Here is a 21,124-nt window from a genome sequence, read left to right as displayed (position 1 = left end):
TAGCGCCTTGTGTAAAAACTACAAACCATGTTGGGACAAGAATTTTTACGACAGAAATTCTGTAGCAGACCCATGCTCATGTTCCCACCCTAAGCAAAATGGACCATGCTCACATATAGTGTTTGGATTGTGTTTTGTACACAATTCAAAGGTGCATGGAGGAGCTTAGACTGATAACAATTTGTTAAATCTAGCGCATGATCCAACGGAGAACAGGAACGCCCCCTTATTTGTGTCACATGGTGCCTTGTGCAGCTGTGCCACAAAATTTGTTTCCACTGGAAAGAACATGCAAAGTCCGACAGAAAACTGGTGCAAAGCCCTTAGTAAATGTGTTCCACAATGTTAATGCAAAGTAAACGGTGTGTTAACACAACATAGGTGTGATATAGACTCCGATACAAAGATGAGTAGGTTGCATATTGGCGTCGCTCGATCACCACCTGAAAATGTAAGAGTATCTGGATAAGGCGGTACCCTTGGCCAGAGTATAGACTGTAATCCATCATTATACTTTATTACAGTGTGTAAAGACTGGAAACACCAAGTTGTATATTTATGAATAACACCATACAAGAATTATAAGTAAAGATTCTCCATAATACTTATATCCTGGGAAGTGGTACCTTCCATGACTTGCAAACTTTTGAAAATGGCAACAATAAATTGGGCTCCAATGCTATTTTTGCTGTTGTGAATAACTGAATGTGAATTTGATTATATGGAAGTTAATGGGGAATGATGGAAGTGTTTTATAATCAATTTAAACGGAATCTACCATCAAAATCTATCATGATAAACCAGGGAAACTTACTCATAGATCCAGACACATTGACTGTGGTAATCTTCTTATATTTGTTGTCCACGGCTGCCTCCATCCTAAAATCAACTTTTAAAATTATAGTAATAAGCCCATCTGTGATCTGGCTGTACAGGCAATGTCATACCCTCGGCACTGAGATTACAGCAGAAAGTGCTCAAGTGCTGCACATTAGCATAATTTTAAAGTTGATTTTGGAAGGAAGGAGGCCATGGATAACAAATAAAATAAGATTACCACAGTCATGGTGCCTGGACCTATTAGTAGGTGATGGTAGATTTCCCTTAAGGTGTCTATTATTCTGCTCCATAATGGACACTGCTAGCAGTTGTATGAACTTAGCTTTACATATACATTCTGATAAAGTAGGACACTCATACGTGTGTATTTACAGTCCACTACATTGTTCCGTTATTTACGTCCACTTTGTGTCCCAGTTTTATGACTCAGTACTTCATAATACATGGCACTTAACCAGTTCCCTGTGTAACTTCTCTCATTTATTCCCTGAATCCTATAACCTGGCATTATTTAAGAAAGCAGCGCCATCAATCCTGCTGTTCACAATGAATTTCTGCATAAAAGAAGAGCTCTTCCTACAAATGGCTTTTTCCTTTCTCCCCACTGAGAACATCAGCTGAGAGGAGACAATACTAGTTAGTTCCCATGCGGTGGGTGGGCCTGCCTGGCATGGATTTGGAAAGTGTTGGGACCGGTATGAAAGGATGTTTTGATTGCTTATGATAAATGTGCCCAGCATGGTTGCCTTCCCCTGCTAGTTGTGAGCCATTGCCTCTGCTTACCCAGCAGCCTCTACTTCTTATCCCTTGGCACAACATACATTGTACCAGTCACTTGGAAATGTTGGAAAAAAAAAGCTGCAGGGATCTTTTGTTCTGTTTACTTGTCCGTATTTGTATTTTATTTGTCGCCCCACCATCCCTCCTCATTTATCCTCTCTGTATGTGAATGAGGCGACGGCTAGGCAATGGTTATCATCAGAGAGCCCTTCACTTTAAATCTGTCCATTAATGGATTGTGCTGCTGACTTGATAAATTAGTTATTCAATGTGTGTTTAATAGTTACCTTCAGAAATTACTGTATTGCGGTACATTTGAACACTCTAAAAAAAAATTTAAAAAATCATTTATGGAACATAGTTTCTTATTATTATGTCTTATTGATTTGTAAAGCGCTACGGAATTTGATGGCGCTATATAAATAAAGATTATTATTATTATTATTATGCTATTTCTCTGTTATTTCTTTTGAACATTTATGGTTAAACTGTCAACTGGGTGTATCCCTGCTCCGGCAGTATATATGCACACCCAGCTAGCTAGTAACAATTGGGTGTCAAACTATTAGTAACTTTGTAATGGAAGTAACCGACCAATAACATTGAGTTCCAGATGATGATGTAGAATTGGTATATTACAGCGAATACAATTGTCAAGAAAATGAGAAGTAATCTTGAAGGTGCATGAATTCCTAGGATGACATGAATACTGCAGATGTTTATTAAAGATGATATTCCTGACATTTTATGCCTATAGTGGTCTTTAGAAGTGGATTCAAGTATAAAATGCTGGCTAAAAATTAACAAGCGACAGGTAATGTTGGCTGCAAACCCTAATTCCCCAAATCTATATCTCGTATGGAAGTAGGTACCCCACATTTGTATCTCATTTCTAAAGCAAATCTACCATTATGTTTTAGTAAACTTAAGCTACACATACTCACCTATACTCCTTGATCCCGCTGTAAAAAAGGAGTTATAAAAAGCAGCTTAAGAACACTGTAAGATGTGCAATAGATACCTTCCTCTCCCATCACATGAGAGGCAGGATGAAGTGCCAGGATGGGGAGGAAAAGACCGCTAGAGGTAAGTATGTGTAGTGTCTCTTTACTAAAATATAATCATCTTTTTCCTTTAAGCAAGTAGATTGGCCACGTGTGCATCTAGTTATATTTGGGCAGTCAGGTTGTAAGTTGAATTTGTATGCAAGTCATAAATTCAGCCAAATAACTGCTTACACCTTAAAGTTGATAATTGCAGCCTGGGAGCTTCTCCAGGTCACAGTGTGCATAGAGGTCGGTTTGTAACTAGGGTTCATCTGTAAGTTGGGTGTTCGGTTGTAAGTCAGGGACGAGAGTTCCTTGTTAACATATCACGGCACGAATGTGGGTGCTTCAACTTAAATTATGCAACTGACTTGCTTTATAACTTAAAATACAGTATACTGTGAAAACCTAGTTTGCAGACCATTACCCACAAAGTTTAGAGACTATAGAATGAGAATGTTACCCCACCAGCTTCATGGCTGTTTTTGGTTCCACTCAATGGTTCACAAGCCAACAGGAAGGTTAGGGTTAAAAGTTATTTGTTAATTTTTCATTTAAGGTAAATGCATTAAGTGCAGCTAATTCTTCCAGTAAATTTTGTGTGACTATAGTTTTGGCAATTAAGAACCTAAACTAACAAAAAGTAATTGGACTTCTCGGGTCTTAGAGGTGTGTCGTTTATATATACTGTAATGAGACATAAGGGATGGAGAAGTCTTGTGTCTGCCATGGGCCAGGATAGAGGCTGATTAGATTTACGACAGTGAAAGTCGGAGAGCATAGGTTAATGGGACTCATTTATTCCTTCACCAGCCAAAGGGACATACAAAGCTCCTGAGCTTGCTGGCGGTGACGCTAACAAAGATTGCTAGCAGTTATTTCTCACATCTTCTGGCCCTATTCTTTGAACATAAATGAGAAATAATAAAGGCATGCTCGTTTTCTTGGTATGGGAATAATACTCGACCGGATCGGTTGCAGAATTGTAGATGCTAGAAGGTATGACAGTGAAACTTAATACAGTTCCTTATGACCCAGTGCATGACCTAACATGGTTAAATGTTCAGAAAGCTGCTTTATTGTGTGCTAAAAGAGATCGGGCACTTTCTTACTGTGAATGTCTTAAGTTCAAAGTTTCAACAATTTTTTTTTTTAGAGGGTCTTGAGAAATTGTGCATCCTCTGCCTTATTGCCGTCTTCCTTTTATGAAGAGTACTTTTCTTGAAGTGACATTTCGAGGCTCTTTAATTACTTCTGTAATTTATCTGAGGGTACATGCTCAGATTGGTCCCACAATGAATGCTTATGCTTATATTACTACACACAGTAATATACTGTAAAGCATCTCATTGGACCTTCATCAAGAATCCATAAAAAAAAAGTTGGGTAGATTCTAACTGACATCACATCTAGTGCAGAGACAGGCCGATCAGTATCCTCCTTACCAGATACACAGTGTATATAAGGCAAAAATGAAGAATTTAAGGGTCTGCTATAAGTCATTTTTCTGTAGACAAGGATCGTGAGTAACTTTGTATGAAGGGTTATGAACACCATACCTGGCAACAAAATGCAGAGCCCTGCGGCTGAAGAAGGATTATAAAAATAATTATTGTTAAAAATATGATTGCACAGAGTGTAGTAATTTACCTGGGGCATGTGTCATAACAAGCTTTAACATAGCGATGTATATGTGTCTGTCTGTATAAGGGTCTGTAATCGGGAGAGGTTCTTGTCAGTTCTAGCCTAAACAGCACCTATATCAGTCTAGTAAAGGATTGGGAGAGCGGCCAGGTGTGACTGAACCATGACAGCCGCGCTCTCTTTACTACACAATATTAGGTGGTCATGACATCACTAATAGGTCCACAATGCATTTAGGAAAATTTCTGGATGGCCAATTCTTGAAACAAATAAGACTTATCAGCTAACCAAAGCAAAAGAAAAGCCAAAGTTTAGTATAAGATAGGTGGTCATTATCTGGTCAGTAAACATCCAGCAACTCTGTAAATCATTTGTAATGAATTGGTTGGGATGTTCTAGTGCAGTGGTGGCGAACCTATGGCACGGGTGCCAGAGGTGGCACTCGGAGCCCTCTCAATAGGCACCCGCACCATCACACCAGCGCAGAGTTCGCCAGACAGCACTCAAGGCCTCTTGCAGTCCCAGGCAGTCCAAGACCCCAGAAGGAAGCTAATATGATAATCCAAACTTCTTCTCCTTCTTTCTACTGTATTGGTGTCCACGGGTGCCTATAAAATTTAAACCTGTGACCGCGCAGTGAGTAATAAGTTACTGCTTAAATTGTCCCATTGGCACTTTGCGAAAAATACATGGGTTTTGGTTGTAGTTTGGGCACTCAGTGTCTAAAAGGTTTGCCATCGCTGTTCTAGTAGAAACACCTTTGCTTTACAGGCCAGTGACATCAAATCCATTAATCATGTGCTCTGTTTGTAGCTCAATCACTTCCAAGTGAATGTGGCTGTACTGATATAACAGACATTGCCACTATACAGTGTATACAGTCTCTTCAAACACATGATCCCTGAGATTGGCAGGTCTTCGAGCCCCGCCAATAAGATATTGATCAGGATAATGAATTAAAAAAAAAAAAAAAGTCAATAAAATGGTTCAATCTGTTACTTAGTGGTGACGATACCTTCAATCAGGCCTATTCATTTTCTCGGGCTTGTGTTTCGACCCAATAACCGTGCAAACCTAGCCTTAAGCCAAAGGTTACTCGGATACTTAATGTTTCCAGCTACCGCTGTCATCTTCTTTACTCCTGCGCGCGGTGCGCAGCTCTACAGCTGGAAGACGTGATGATGTCATCATGTTGCATCTGTTGCCAGCCAGTGTTGGAGCACTCTGACAATTGGCTGCCAGTGTGGGGAATTCTTTTGGCTACTGTAGAAGCACATAGTGGCTATTCTGGTATCTCAAGCTATTTAACAATATTTTTTGTATTGTGGTTGCCCTAAAATGGCTTATGGTAATGCTGTATGAATGTAACTGCTGAACACATAAAGTAGATACATTTTTACAGTAATTACATTCGGCCCTTTGATGGCCACCATGAGACTGGTGTAGCCACTGGGGAAAAGGAGTTGGACACTTCTGCCTTCAGCAAATCTCAGTTAAGCACACAGCCCTTGCTTCATTTTTCAGCCTTAGGAGTTTTTGAGGTCTGTTTTTTGCGGATTGGCATACTGACCCATTCATTCCTATCGGTTTGTTCACACATCCTTGCAGCATGCACTATTTTTTCGTACATACAACCCACAGACATCAATAGAAGTAAACGGTTCCACAAAAAACAGAGGACATGCGTATGGCATTCGTAAGCGGTCCATTTTTTTCTCTAATATAGCTATGCAACCAACTGGGCAGGGCTAAAAGTACATTAGAAACCTATGACATGCGGAGGTGAAAAAAAAAAGGATGCGGATACGATAATGACTGAACATGGACATCACACCTCTGCATTTTTTGCAGATTCGGAGAGGACACGTCCGACTGAATGAGCCCTTACAAACTTGGGCTGGCGGTACACGATTCCAGTTTGGTGCTGCTTTTCCGATGGGAAGAAGGGACTTGTTGTATCATACATCATCATATTGCTCAGAGTCTTGTCCTCTGTACTGTGGGTCTGTTTTTCATGAACTCACCATGGCTGTTTGTACCATTTCTATCATGACCCCCACCACCCACTTGTAATATATTTAAATACTATAGAACACAACTTATTTTCAATAGGAATGGGTTGTCCTTGTGGTGTCCTGTCCATTTAGTCATATGGCACAATCCTACTCCAAGGTCCAGTATCTCTTCTGGATAAAAATAGACTCGTAAAAGCTTCATTTAATGATGCACAAAGGTGTGTGATGATACTTGTCTTTGTGTAATGCTCATCGCCTGTGATGCCATATGACATTTGTGTCTTGAGATGGAGCAGTGTAGTCTTCAGCTAAATGTAGCTGCTAAAGCTACTTCACCTTGACACTAATTTGGTGGAGCATTCGTCCTCGGCCAAGTGCCAAGGGAAAATAATTATGGGCCCTTTTCTAACTAGGTTTTTCTGTCACTTTACGTAGAAGAATAAAAATCCATAACGGAAAAAAATAGTAAAGCTTGTGCGATTTTTATCTAAACAGTTCTGTCTTGTCAAGCAAAGGTGGGTGCATGGAGGTTATTTTCCCCCTCTATTTATTTATGGAAAGAACAAAGAAGATGAAAAATGACTTGTTTGCGTGGACAGCAGGTCTTATTTATCAATTGCGCTGATCGAAGAGTTTTCACCACCATAACGGTTTCTCAAGCAATGGGTTCTCTATTACGCTACCAGCTAATTACAGTACTATATCAAAATATTGGAACACCTTGTCCCCACCACTATGTTTATACCACAGACATTATTACACCGAATACATCCCATGCATGCAAAGATATGTGGGATCCCTGCCACTTGATAATGCCTGAATGGGATCCATGCTTACTCCCGTATCCTAATACTTTAGGTGATATCATCCTATGGCACATCTGATGCCATACATTGTACTTTACTCTAAACATCAGTGTAGGGTACAGTGAAATTATATGGTTTTGTTCTGTTTCAATAAACAAAAAAGAGTAGCAGGAAGGACTTATACAGCAGTAATGAGTAGCTGTCGATCTGACCCTGGAATACTAATACTGGAACCAGCAGCAGGGTATTTGTGTTTCTTTCTGCAGCTCGTTCCCCTTTTCTCCTACTTAAAGGAGTTTTCTTCTCGAACAAAAGTTAGGCCCTATCCCCGGACATAACTTGATGATCAGTGGAGGTCTGTACTGTATATGGGCTAATAAACCTTTACTTTTTGAATGAAGTGCAACAGTGGAATCTAACAAGGCTTTTATCTGTTGGAAGATATATGACAAACCTTATTATGTAAATTTCAATTACCGTATATACTCGAGTATAAGCCGACCCAAGTATAAGCCGAGGCCCCTAATTTTTACCACAAAAACCTGGTAAAACCTATATTTTGTTTACTCGAGTATAAGCCGTGTTTGGGTTTTCAGCACATATTTTTATGCTGAAAAACTAGGCTTATACTCGAGTATATAAGGTAATATGTGCATTATTGAAAAAGCACCTAATTTCTTAATGAATATTTCAAGGTAGTTGGTCACTCAGAGGGTATTTTACACAACAAAGCTTTAACAGGTTTTGACTCGCAATTTCGGTGGGTAAATACACAGAAAAACTAAATCTAGTTTCCCAGGATTGGTCATATGTATAGATTACACTTATTTTACTTATACCTTATTATAGACCAGTTTGCACATGCAGAGACTACATATTCCTTGTTGTGCTATTCTTTTAAAAGCTTCAGCTTTTCCCCCAGCTTTTCCCCCAGTAGGATACATAACGCATCTTATACTATTTTTACAAAGTAAACGGTGATAAGTTGTAAGTGTCATATCAGTCATAGCAGTAGAAGGGTCTGTTCTTGTATGAAAGGGAGTCCACTGTAGTTATTTCCTAGTTATCAGAACAGGGAATAGCTGTACATAGAAATCACATAAGTATTTGCCATTAGATCAGCACTTGTGGGCTCAGCAGGTGCCTGCCTGCCTTTCAACATGATGGGGCTTAGTGTTCACATATCCGCATGCAGCTAAAGAAGTGTTGAATGCTGATAAATACATTTTGATGGCGAGGGAACAAACCGCTGCAGTAAATTTAATTTATGTGTTCACATAAACTGTTCTTAGGTGGACACAATCTTCCTCTGGTACTAAAATCTTGTTAGACTAAATGAATTGATAAAATAAGGAACTCCAGAAGAACATTAGATGTAAATGCGTTGTTGAAGAAGCCCTTAAATAAAGTTGCACCAATTACAAAGTTTTGGGTCACTTAAAAATTATCAGTCACTCAGCTGATTCCAGAGCATTTGGAATTTTCTGTGCAGCCCCCCCTATTCTCAAGTAATTGATGTCTTCTAGTTGCACTCCCCAAAATACTGATTAGACTCTCTATCGATAGGTGGGCGGTCCTAGACTGTCTGCTCGTGTTGGTAGATGTGGTATAACATCTCCTTTTAAACATTTCAAAATGCATAAAGAAAGTCTTGACTAATAGGATATCTAGTGGATGTTAACCCAAACACCATGTCTATTCTTCTTGGGAACAACCAAAATCGGTAGAATTATACAACAGTTACGAAATGTGACTATTTGTAATTACTAAATAATTGTCATCAGATCTCAAAAACAAGTAAGATAAGTCACCGCATATTTAAGAAGACAATTCCCAATTACTATATATTGGTGGGACTGTTATTGGAAAAATAAAGATGGATCCAATGATGGTTAACCTAACTTGTTAAAAGCTTTATTTTAGTAATGTGTAAAATCACTGCAGGGGCTACTGGGGTGTGGAGAAGCCTTAGCTCCCAGTGCCCTTCCAGGCTGGTACATGTCCCAGTAGCCTCTGCAATTAATTTACATGTTTATTTTTTGGTCTCTGTGACAATTGGATTTTAAAAATGTTGGGTTGTCATAAGAATCAGGACTAACACTAAATCTTCATTACAGACACCTGTGATAACTGTTACAGCTGTTTATTGTAGCCTAGGACTAAAGCACAATAAATTACCAATATCCAGTGGTCCATTTGTAACTAGGGGTCGTATGTAAGTCGAGTGTTCTTAAGTAGGGGACCGCCTGTAAAGTCAAGTTAGGTTAAATTCCAGGATAATAAAATTACAGATTAGGGCAGAGGCAGTAAGGAGGAATCTACTATCAGATCTACCTTTCATGGTGAGTACTCGTAGTAGGTTTCCTTTTATACTACATCTTTTCCGACAAATCGTTTATGGGCAGATTTATTGGCTGACTTTGTGCATTGCTAGAGGGTCTTCTGGAATGGCGTCCAAACAGTTGAAAGGTTGATTTGGATGTACAGCAGTGATAATAACCAAAGTCAAGTATTTCCTTTAATTTCTTCTCCCCTCTTGGATCCAGTCACAGTCTGGCTGTGCATAGGTGGCGTGTCATGGGGAGCTTAGAGAAACAATGATGACTTGAAGCTGAGCAATGAAGGACACAAATATTGCCAGTTTGGACTGAATTCAGAGGCGAGTTAGGCCATTGTTTTGTATGTTCTGTACGGCTCTGTAAGTAGATTTATAGCTTAAGATTTTTTTGAGTGCAGATAAGCAGATTTTTCTTTTTGTTTTATTATAGAGATGGTTTTATAAATTTGCCTTCCTGTAATTCCCTCCTGGTAACAGATGGGATTAATTAAAGGCAGATAGAAAGGAAGTACGGTACATATAAAATGCAATCATTTTACATGGGGACTGTAGGCTTATTTGTTATACGTGTCAGCTTCATACATACATTATAGCTACAGGCTATATGTATGGTAAGGGTATGGACTACAGAAAATAGGGGGGCACAAAGCACAGGAGACTCAAGTGCAGCTACAAATAGCGTCTTAGATATAGAAAGTAGTAGCATTCTCACCTTTCCATATGAGTAGTTAGGCATATACAGGCAGTCCCCGGGTTACATACAAGATAGGTTCTGTAGGTTTGTTCTTAAGTTGAATTTGTATGTAAGTCGGAACCATATACTTTATTATTGTTACCCCAATCAAAATCTTTTTGGTTTCTGTGACAATTGGATTTTAAAAATGTTGGATTGTCATAAGAATCAGGATTAACACTAAATCTTAATTACAGGCACCATTGATAACTGTTACAGCTGATTATTGTAGCCTAGGACTAAAGTACAATAAATTACCAATATCCAGAGGTCCATTTGTAACTAGGGGTTATATGTAAGTCAGGTGTTCATAAGTAGTGGAGCACCTGTAGTGTACAGGCAGTCCCCGGGTTACGTACAAGATAGGGTCCGGAGGTTTGTTCTTAAGTTGAATTTGTATGTAAGTCGAAACTGTATATTTTATAATTGTAGATCCAGACAAAAAAAAATTGTCCCAGTGACAATTGGAGTTTAAACATTTTTTGCTGTAATTGGACCAAGGATTATCACTAAAGCTTCATTACAGGCACCTTACAGCTGATCGTTGCAGCCTGGGACTATAGTAAAGCATCCAGAAAGCTTCACCAGAGGTCAGAGGGGTCTGTCTGTAACTATGGGTTGTCTGTAAGTCGGGTGTCCTTAAGTAGGGGACCGCCTGTATATCCTTTTGTAGTAGAAGAGCAGCTTGCCGTGGACCAATAATCACGGGATGTAAATGTCCATAGGATTAACCCGTTCATCAAAGGTATTCATTATGTGACAAACAGAAAGAGTCCACTTCAATAGCGCATCTTCCAAAGATACAAATGTTTTATTCTTGTAACAAAATAGGTATATACAACCCCTATATCTATTTTTTTACAAGAATAAAACATTTGGATCTTTGGAAGATGCGCTATTGTAGTGGACTCTTAATGTTTGACACTGGCCATGTGTATAGCAGTTTTATATCTATGGGTTATTTTAGTTAATGGAACAAAAAGTTGTCATACTTGGGTCATTTCCATCATGCCTAATGACATTTATTTTGATAATTATTACAGATCAGTTAAATTATTGCTGAGTATGCAGGGACTGGCTTTTCTAGGTAAACCAGATAATTTCTTCATGCCTGGACTGTGATGGGGACTGACTTGGCTATTGGACTAAAGTAGATGACCCATGGGTTCATCACATCACTTACCCAGCCTGTATTATTAAAATGGTCCAAGTTAGTAAAGTGACTCTATACAAAGTAACATTAAAGTCTTCAGGTTACCTGAGAGGTGAGGGATGGCCTGACGTGTTTGGTAGAGAGAATCCTAGGGTATGGAGGATGCACAAGATGGTTGGGAGAAGAGCGAATAGTAGGAGAGCAAAGCCAAAGGTCTTGTAAGGATCCCATTTTCTAGTTTGAACTAAAATAGTTGCGCAACAGGTTACCCAATGGCGGTACCCATAGAGAGGAGTGGCCAGGGAGAAAATAGGAGACAGATGGATTAGCTGGGCACCAGAGTTAAGAATGGATAGGAGGAATGTTAGAGAGTTAGCTGGGAGATAAAATGTTGTAGCTGCCCAAGCGATACTGAGGGCATGGACTAGAGACACAATGCCGATGTTATTTTTCGTTGGATTTGGACGCAGGTCTGTATTAGAGTGTAACAGTGCTAACCACCGATCCACCACGTATAATAGTCCAACAAAATTAAAAATGACAAAAGTTCAGTCTCTAAAGTAGAAGTCATTTCCATTAATGGAAAAATAATGACAGAGTAATAGTATGTCTTGTGTGTATTAAGCATTGTAACTAGAAAACCAATGTTTAAATAAAACCTACCATATCTCAGAGGCATCCCGCCTCTACTCAGGGCCTAAATAGACGTTCAAATGCATTGCTGCCATCTGTTCTGCAGTCCCTGTATGTTCAGATCAGGAAAACAAATTAACTCTGTAAGAGAGGAAAACATACTTAGATATCCATTGGACAACAAGAGCTCATTCACTGCAGAATACAAAAAAGGAGCAAAAAGCAAGTGGTCCGTCCAATTCTGCTGTATATATATGGAGGAAGTGGATGATGCTCCGAATTGTCAATTTTTTTTTAAACTGAAAATTTTAATTGACTGCCATCCTTCCTGCCGTTCTGGATCACTTCATCATATAGAAGCAGACGCATTGTGGAAACTTTTTCTAATTGTGTGTGAGAATGCATCTAGTGGATCCTCCTCCCAAATGTTAGAGTCTCCCCTATGTTGCAGTACATTAAAAGTTTGCTTCATAAATAATGTAACATTCATGTTCTACATAATGGCCTCTGATTTATTCTCTGCCAGCTATAGTACGTACAGTTTAATTTCACAGGACTCAAATGTGGGGAAAAACAGATGTAGGCTTCAATTTTCCACATACACTTAAAGAGCTGTTGTAATTAATTTGCTGCCATTCCATGCCAGCTTCCGAGAGAACTTGGCACATTTGTTAGCTGATTTTCCACTAATACAACGTTTTCCCCCATTTTCAACCCACCTTGCTTGAAACTCACCGCTCCAGGATGTCTTCTATTTCCTTCTATGTCTCCTACCCATAAGCCAGGGCACTGGGATAGGCCATTGTATTCTAATTACCTTGGGACCCAGTATAATTTGGAAGTTGCTGAGAAAATTATAGTCCCTATAATGAAGTCAGGATGAAAATTCTGTGCCAGTCAATGGTACGAGATGTGGTGACATCAAGTAAAGGAAAGACACAGATAGATGAAGAAATTAGCCTGGAGTTTAATTCATCGTTTCCAAAAGAGCAGTTAATGGATTATGACAAATGTCCTGCCGCTTTCTCTTAGTGCCGTGTTAAAACTGGAAATGAAAAGTCAATTTTCCCTAAATGGATTTTAAACGAGCCAGCAAGCCTCCCTGCACTCATCCTTTTGCCATTTTGTTTTTATTATTATGTTCTGTTTTCAGCACAACAACATGCACAACATCCACTGTTGTTTTCCATTTTATGTTATTTGGATTTCTTTTATTCCGTTATTGTCTGTTTTTAATGTTGTCTCAATTTTCTCCTTCAGAGAAGTCACAGAGAGGTTTCTACCTTTTCCTACCTTTTAATAACAATAATGAGTAAAACCAAGGTTTTTTTTTTTTCCATGCAAACAATATAGAACTTTTTGTTCTTAGAAATGTTGTCGAAGGCAGAGCAGCGCACGTCACTCTAATTCACTGTGGTGCTCAACTACTAAAAAACTTTTTAGAACCTATTCTGCCGGAGAGAGGAGCCTGCCAGACTTGAACAGGGACTTTAATTTCTCCAGAAAGGGTCAGACACTTTGATAAATCTTGTGCAGTTTAATGCCCATTTCTCATCATTGGGGGTTTCTGTAACTGACTTCTTTTACAGATGAGCTTTTCAGAAAATAAAAACCCATTTGGTCCGGGGTAGCTGTCGTCAGGCTTCCATGTTGTTGGACACAGAGTCTTAACAAAAAGTAACATACCATACATACTCGAGTATAAGCCTAGTTTTTCAGCACAAAAAAATATGCTGAAACCCAAACTCGGCATATACTTGAGTAAAAAAAAATATATATCAAAACTCCCCTTTCTGGCTTGCCCCGCTGCTGGCTATATACTGGTGCAGGGGGTTGGCAGGCTATATACTGGGGGGCAGGTGCTGACTATATACTATTGGGCAGGGTCCGGCAGGCTATATACTGGGGAGGCTGTGACCAATGCATTTCCCACCCTTGGCTTATACTTGAGTCAATAAGTTTTCCTATGTTTTTGTGGTAAAATTAGGGGCCTCGACTTATACTTGGGTCAGATTATACTTGAGTATATACGGTAAATGTTTTTGTTGATACAATTTTGGACTGACATAAATCCTTTGTGTCTGGCAAGCTTAGATCTTTGCCAAAAAAATAGGTTACGTTCCAGATTACGTCTCTTTCATGACCAGTGTGGTGGTCCTCCCTCCTCACCTCAGAATGGTCATTCACAGTAATTAACCGCCCTGCGTCGCTCGATGTAGTGCGCAACGTATCTCCTGATGTCTGGTGAACAATGTGAGAAAAGCAAATCTATGCACACAAGTAGATTCTTGTTGCAAACCTTATATTTTATTGGTGGCTTTACCGGTGTGACATTTTGCCAACTTTGGTGTTTTATAAAAGGCCCAATCTCGTCAGAAAAGAGGGTATGTCTGTAAGTCAAATCGAGATTGCAATTCGACTTACCTAAGTGCTGCAGTAAGCGGCGCTCCCTTATGGTGAATGTCAATTACATCAGAGAAGATACTCCGAGATTCATAGAGCTTGACTTCCGTGCTAAATTCTCTGCCTTTGTGACTTTATACAACCAATTTACTGGTCATTTTAGAGGGAACCTACCACCAGGATTCTACCTCTGTAGGTAGAACGGGTGGTAGGTGCATGTATGGGAAGTGAGGATAGCCCTTTTTAGAGCTAATCCTCACGTCCCCGCTATCTTTTTAAAATCTTTATTGTATTGTATTTAAATTTTGTAAAGCGGCTACTGAGGCATGGAGTAGGCGGACATGAGGCTACACGTTGTGGCTACTTCACGCCCCAGTAGCCTCTTTGCTTCTCCTACCCTGAGATCTTCGGCGTGCAGCTCCTTGTAGCTGCGCGCCCTCGTCCAAGAAGCTGGCGTTCTGCACATGTGCAGAACGCAGGCATGGGGCTTTACGGACACTGCTCCAAAGCTGGAGCTACTGTGCATGCGCAGAACTGCGTGCTGAAGATCTCGAGGAAGGAGCAAAGAGGCTACTGGGGCGTGGAGTAGCCGCGATGTGTAGCCTCATGTCCAGCTACTCCAGTAGCCGCTTTACAAAATGTACATATTAGGGCAATAAAGATTTTAAAAAGATAGCGGGGACCTGAGGATTAGCTCTAAAAAGGGCTATCCTCACTTCCCATACATGTACCTACCACTCATTCTACCTTTATAGGTAGAATTGTGGTGGTAGGTTTCCTTTAAAGGGAACCTGTCACCAGGGACTTCGTTTTCACTAATGAAGCCCATTACCACTGGATTGCAAAGATGTCTTTCTGACTTTTCTGAGTGTGTGCATTATAATATAATTATTTGTTTTAACTTACCTGGCTTCCTGACATAATCTTTGTGCTCCTGTACAACTCCTACCTCCTGCTCCTTCTTTCACAAGAGAATAGAGGTCACAAATTGGTGAGCTAACATCCGTGGGGGAGGAAGGAGCTGTACAGGAGCACAAAAGTGGGGACTGAAAGCTCAGGAGTGAGCAGCAAAGACAAGTTGGACCCAAACTGACTATGCTATAGATATTGTATATATTTTCTAATTGTATACCAATAATAATTTTTAATCATGTATATGCTTTTTCTTTTTTTCAGGAATGGAGTATAGTGATGTACTTCCAGACTCTTTCCCTTCAGCACCTGCAGAGTCTTTACCAAACTTTCTATTAGAACCGGAAGATGCCTACATTGTAAAGAACAAGCCAGTAGAGCTCATCTGCAAAGCCAACCCAGCCATACAGATCTACTTCAAGTGCAACGGGGAGTGGGTGAACCAGAATGACCATATCACGAAAGAAAGAGTTGATGAGCTAACAGGTACCATGGAAATACAATGTGTGCTGTGTAACCACAAGCAATGCAACTGTTCATTAAAACTCTTTACTTACACTATGTTTCTTGTAGTATTTATGCAAATAAGTACATTTTTGGATGATTTTGCGTTTTGTTTGTTTTTAGAATACAAGAATTCTGAATTGCGCTAGAGATTTCCCAGTTTGTAACACAAATATTTACAAGTAATTTTTTATCACCAGGACTTGTTGTACGGGAGGTCCAGATTGAGGTTTCTAGACAGCAGGTTGAAGAACTGTTTGGTTTGGAGGATTACTGGTGCCAGTGTGTTGCATGGAGCTCAGCAGGCACCACCAAGAGCCGTAGAGCCTACGTGCGAATAGCCTGTAAGTTTTCTGCACCTATGGATTATATACAGATTTCTATTACTTTGCTTTTGTAATGAAGGTGGTTTGCAGCTCTGCTGACAACATCGCCATCTTGTGGTGCACGGAAAAAACTGCAACTTGATTTTATATATGGACTTTTTTTCAGAAATAACAATATCTGCAATTTTCTGTTCACAGATTTGAGGAAAAATTTTGATCAGGAGCCTCTAGGTAAAGAAGTTCCTTTGGAACAAGAGGTGTTACTTCAGTGCCGACCACCAGAGGGTATTCCACCAGCTGAGGCAAGTTCTGTGACACACATGAATACAAGCATTGTAGTACTGTATGTATGTGTTGTTGTTCATATGTGACTACAGATGAGAAAAATCGCCCAAATTTAATAAAAAAATAATTTTCTGATTCATTTTGGCCAAACCAATGTTGCTCCAATTGTCCTGGAAATTGGTACCAGGCAGTCCCCAGGTTACATACAAGATAGGTTTAACTTAAATTTGTATGCAAGTCGAAACTGTATATTTTATGATTGTAGATCCAGACAAAAAAATTTTTTGCCCCAGTGACAATTGGAGTTTCAAAAATATTTGCTGTAATAGGACCAAGAATCTTAAATGATTTTCTCATCTGTGACCACATGTAGCCATAATTGCGCCATGTAAATGTAGGTATAAACCCCATCTAGCCATTGTAGAAGACTTTTATTTGATCCTAGTATTGCTGTATGATCTGCTTGTGCTCTAGATAAAATGTTCCATCAGGTCACTGTCTGAAAATTTAAAAGGGTATTCTCACAAAGACAAGTTTCTTATATGTACTCAGGATAACGAAATAAGACATTCTCTAATTCACTGTTATTAACAAAAATACAGGATTTCACACATATAAAAGCCCAACCTGTCTATATCAGTCCTGCTGTACACAATTTCAGTTGCCTCTAGACACTACCCTGCTTGGGGTCGGGGGCGCCAGCTTAGATTTCTGTGTGATGGCCATGGAGGTGAGTTTCTCTCTCTCTCTCTGCTCCCTGCACTCTAGCCCCACACCCTGCAGTCCAAGATGGAGCTCACACACACTCTGCCAGCATGTACACATCGTGAGGAGAGATAAGCTGCAAGATATAGGCAGATAAGTTATCCGGGGGAATGGGCAGGCACAGAAGATCTCATAGTGTGAGAGCGCATATGTAGCAGGGCTGACAGTGTGTAATAGGCATCTCATCTCTGATCTGTCTCCTCTCTCTCTTTCTATGTGTCAGATACTAGTACAATGTTCAGAAGGTAAATGAAAGTGTACGTAAACCTATAACCACACGGTCTGCTCACAGAAGTAGATGGATCATAATGTGTCTGCTTAAAGAGTCCCCGCCCACACCCTGGGATTTAACACTGACCATCACTAGGTTATAGGAGCTAAAACAGCAATAAAACTGAGTAACATTGTAAAGTAAGGGGTTAAAATGTATCTTTATTGTGTAAACATCACTAGGGGATTGAGATTTCTTTTGTGGGAAAACCTTTTAAGGCTGCTATTCTTTCTACTGGTGGATAATCTGTCTACGGGTAAAATGGGTGATCTCGTAAAGTAAAAATATGTTCAGCTGTCGAACTGAAAGCAGCTTTTTTTATAAAATGTTGTAACAGCTTTAGTATCCAGCAGGGGCTACCTCCTGTGTAGCTCTGACAGGTAGATTTCGGTGAAGCAAAAGAGGGAGATGAATTAGCCCCGTCCTCGCGGAGGCATTAGTGCCATGATGGATGCATCCACATCAAGGGAGCTAGATTTTAGTTTTCAGCAGATTTGTTTATATGGAGTGTTGCATTTTTTAATGTGGCCTTTAATATTTCACTTAGCCTTTCACACACGTTCACTTTCAAATATCTGACAAAATTAGGGCAAGTTATTTTTTAAAAAACCCGCCCCAGCCCGGCTCCTAATATTTGGAACTCTTGGACAGTGACTGGTGGTAAAATGTGGTACATTTACTAAGACTGACGTTTTCTCCTAATAATAATAATAATCAAAAATTGGCCTAAATCTAGCACAACCTGGACTGTCTTACATACAGAAAATGAAATGCATGACTGGTGCATGTGGGTACTTGTCAGGCAATGTCACTCACTGTGTTCTAATTTTGTCTCTATTAATATCTAAAAGGGTCATCCACTTTCAGCAAATAACTGATATTATTTGTATAATGAATAGTTCTAAAAAATTTTTATTCTATTTACTTTTTGTATTAATTCTTGAAAGTTTTCTAGATCTCTGCGTGCTGTCATTCCATAGGAAGCTCTATTTTTTTTACTTTCTTTGGATGAAGACCAATCCACGGCTCAATATATATCGGAGAGTAATCTGAGATGTGTGACATAACGAGCTGTGCACCCGTGTGACATCAAATGACCAAGGATAAAATGACCCTTGCACCTGTGTGTCATCACATGACCAGGGATAAAACGACCCTTGCACCTGTGTGACATCACATGACCAGGGACCGGTCTTATTCCACTGCACGTAAACAATGAAGCTTCCTATAGAATAACAGCAAGCAGAGATCTAGAAACAGTAAGAAATTGATACAGAAAGTATAATGAAAATCTGTAGAATGTTCCATTGCACAAGCAATATTTATTAATTGTTGAAAGTGGACAACCCCTTTAATCTTTTTATATGTTGGGACCATTACAATTTTGTGCTTTTCCTGTTCATGTTTTTTTCATGCTTTAAAGAAAAAAATAACTACACAAAATACAATTGCATAAAATATACTAAAATATTTAAAATAGTGGTGCAAAGCTGAAGATAAATGTAAATCCTTAATCTCCAAGTCCTACATATCTGCATCTTTCCCTTTGCATACAGATACATGTCATCCCCATTGATTTCCATATGTGTGGTGGTTTTCACTAGATACATGGAGCATATTGCACACCATCTCTAATAAGTGGCGCTCCTGGGGTGGATTAAATGTGAATTGCTTTGTGACATGTAACCTTTCCAGTCATTTGCAATAATCTTCCGGCTCTTCTGGTTCAGGGAAGACTAATTGTTGTTGATACTGAGGCCGATCATCTATTCATTTTTTAATTATATGTTCTTTGGATGTCTCTCTCTCTCCGGTCTCTCATCCCCCCTCCCTTCTCACTTACTAGGTGGAGTGGTTAAGAAATGAAGACATTATTGACCCTACGCAAGACACTAATTTCCTCATAACAATTGACCACAACCTCATAATTAAGCAGGCTCGGCTTTTGGATACTGCCAACTACACCTGCGTTGCTAAGAATATTGTTGCCAAGCGCAGGAGTACCACGGCGACCGTCATAGTTTATGGTATGTATGGTATGGGCAAAATCCTATAAAAAGGCCGTCAAAATGATTATCCACAACAATATGGAGGCGTCCTATCATTGCCACTAGGGGTTTTATGTTGTTTATTGATCAAAATCATTTTATTATGATGTATTGAGAGTGGAGGCAGGTAAGTAAATTTCGTTCCTGTATATGACAATGGTTTTCATTATATACCGACAACTGCTTTAAGGTGTGAAGGCGAGGAGACATTTTCTAGCTGCTTAATTTAACTTTGGTGCAACATAACCATAGTTCCTGTCTTATTGAATTTCTGGAAACGTCTGCCCTGAAAATATACCTTGTCTGTTATGTGAAAAGCTGGAGTCAGTTTCATTCTAGATAACAATTATGGAAAACAAACTGTCACGGCCGGAGAATTTCCACAGCAAATAACTGAATGCTTCCGGTGAATTTGCTTGAAGGGAAAATATTATTGACCATCCTTATTGCGGAATCAATTTGAGACTTTATTTTTAAGGGCCAGGTACATAGGAATGTACTAGATAAGTGTAACTAGTCGCTATTCTTGGAACTACGTCTCATTAAATTATATGTTCTTGACAAGAATTATAAGGGGACATTCATGTAGGACCTGATACAGGAAATAGAGTTCCATAATAATGTGTTTGATTGATTGAGGTGTTTCACTTACTGTATCAGCAACTACTCAAATACTGGTGTAAGATAACCGGCCTCATAGTCTGGAAACTGGATTTGTCACAAGAAAACGCAAAGAGGGACAATGATCATATATTTTTCTGTGTTACTGGTATGTAATTTAATCAGGTTGTCCCAACTTTGTATAGTACAAAGCTAGGACCCCCACCGATCATCGGATCCCTTTCTCACTATTGGGTGGAGGGGCAAGCCAAGCCCCTTCCATTCATTCCTGTGGAATTGCTGAGCTCTGTGCGCAGCAAACTTCGGCCGCTCTCATAAAATTGAATGGAGCTGCAGGGAGTATCCCATCATTGGAGAGAATGGGATCCCCAATATTCTAATTGCTGAGGGTCCAATTCCCATCACTAGTAGGAGTCCCAGCATTCAGACCATCACAGATTAGTAAATTATGCCTGATCCTGTAGATTTGGCATAACTTTTGAAGTTTGGACAGGCCTGCAAACTCACTTTCATGAAAGAAAGTGTATAATGGAAAGAATTTTAGATAGATAGAAGCTGGTGCAAGGATCAGCTGATATCCATAGATCCGCTGATAATAAGTGGCTATCATGAGGTGAAGCTGTAACTGTTTACTTCAAAATGTGGTATTACATGGGGTATTAAATTCTTTTGCTTCTTCACCCATGGCATGTATGGACTAGTTCTGTAGAAAGTCTCCTTGAGCATAGGTCATCCCATGGTAGATATCTTAGTCTAGTGTTACACCACGATCTACAACAGGCCTTGAGACAATGAGAGACAATGCAGAAATGAATGGCGTTCATTAGGGACAATATGCATACTTTTAATCCAAGGAAATCATAATAATTTGACTGATGGTTAATTTCTCTGCACAGAAAAGCTTGCAATTCAAGTAGCAGATGTCTGTGGAAAGAGAACTAAAGAGTGCTTTGCATCTCTCTGAGTAGTAAATTAATTACATCTGCTTATAATTAAATAAC

The 21,124-nt window shown here is 39.5% G+C and overlaps 1 protein-coding gene across 3 annotated transcripts in view; it reads left to right on the top strand.

The window, feature by feature from the left end:
• Nucleotides 1-21,124, top strand: part of UNC5B (unc-5 netrin receptor B) — a 112,366-nt gene that overhangs the window by 72,971 nt on the left and 18,271 nt on the right. For all 3 annotated transcript variants that reach the window (XM_072130852.1, XM_072130851.1, XM_072130853.1), the window contains exons 2-5: nucleotides 15,568-15,789; nucleotides 16,008-16,151; nucleotides 16,332-16,435; nucleotides 19,301-19,481. In XM_072130852.1, the coding sequence (XP_071986953.1) occupies nucleotides 15,568-15,789; nucleotides 16,008-16,151; nucleotides 16,332-16,435; nucleotides 19,301-19,481 (651 nt within the window). The remainder of the gene's footprint in view (nucleotides 1-15,567; nucleotides 15,790-16,007; nucleotides 16,152-16,331; nucleotides 16,436-19,300; nucleotides 19,482-21,124) is intronic.

This window comes from Engystomops pustulosus, chromosome 11 (assembly GCF_040894005.1).
Source record: "Engystomops pustulosus chromosome 11, aEngPut4.maternal, whole genome shotgun sequence".
Lineage (NCBI taxonomy): Eukaryota > Metazoa > Chordata > Amphibia > Anura > Leptodactylidae > Engystomops > Engystomops pustulosus.
Note: the sequence above shows the minus strand (reverse complement) of the source record. Positions and strands in the feature narration are given on the sequence as shown.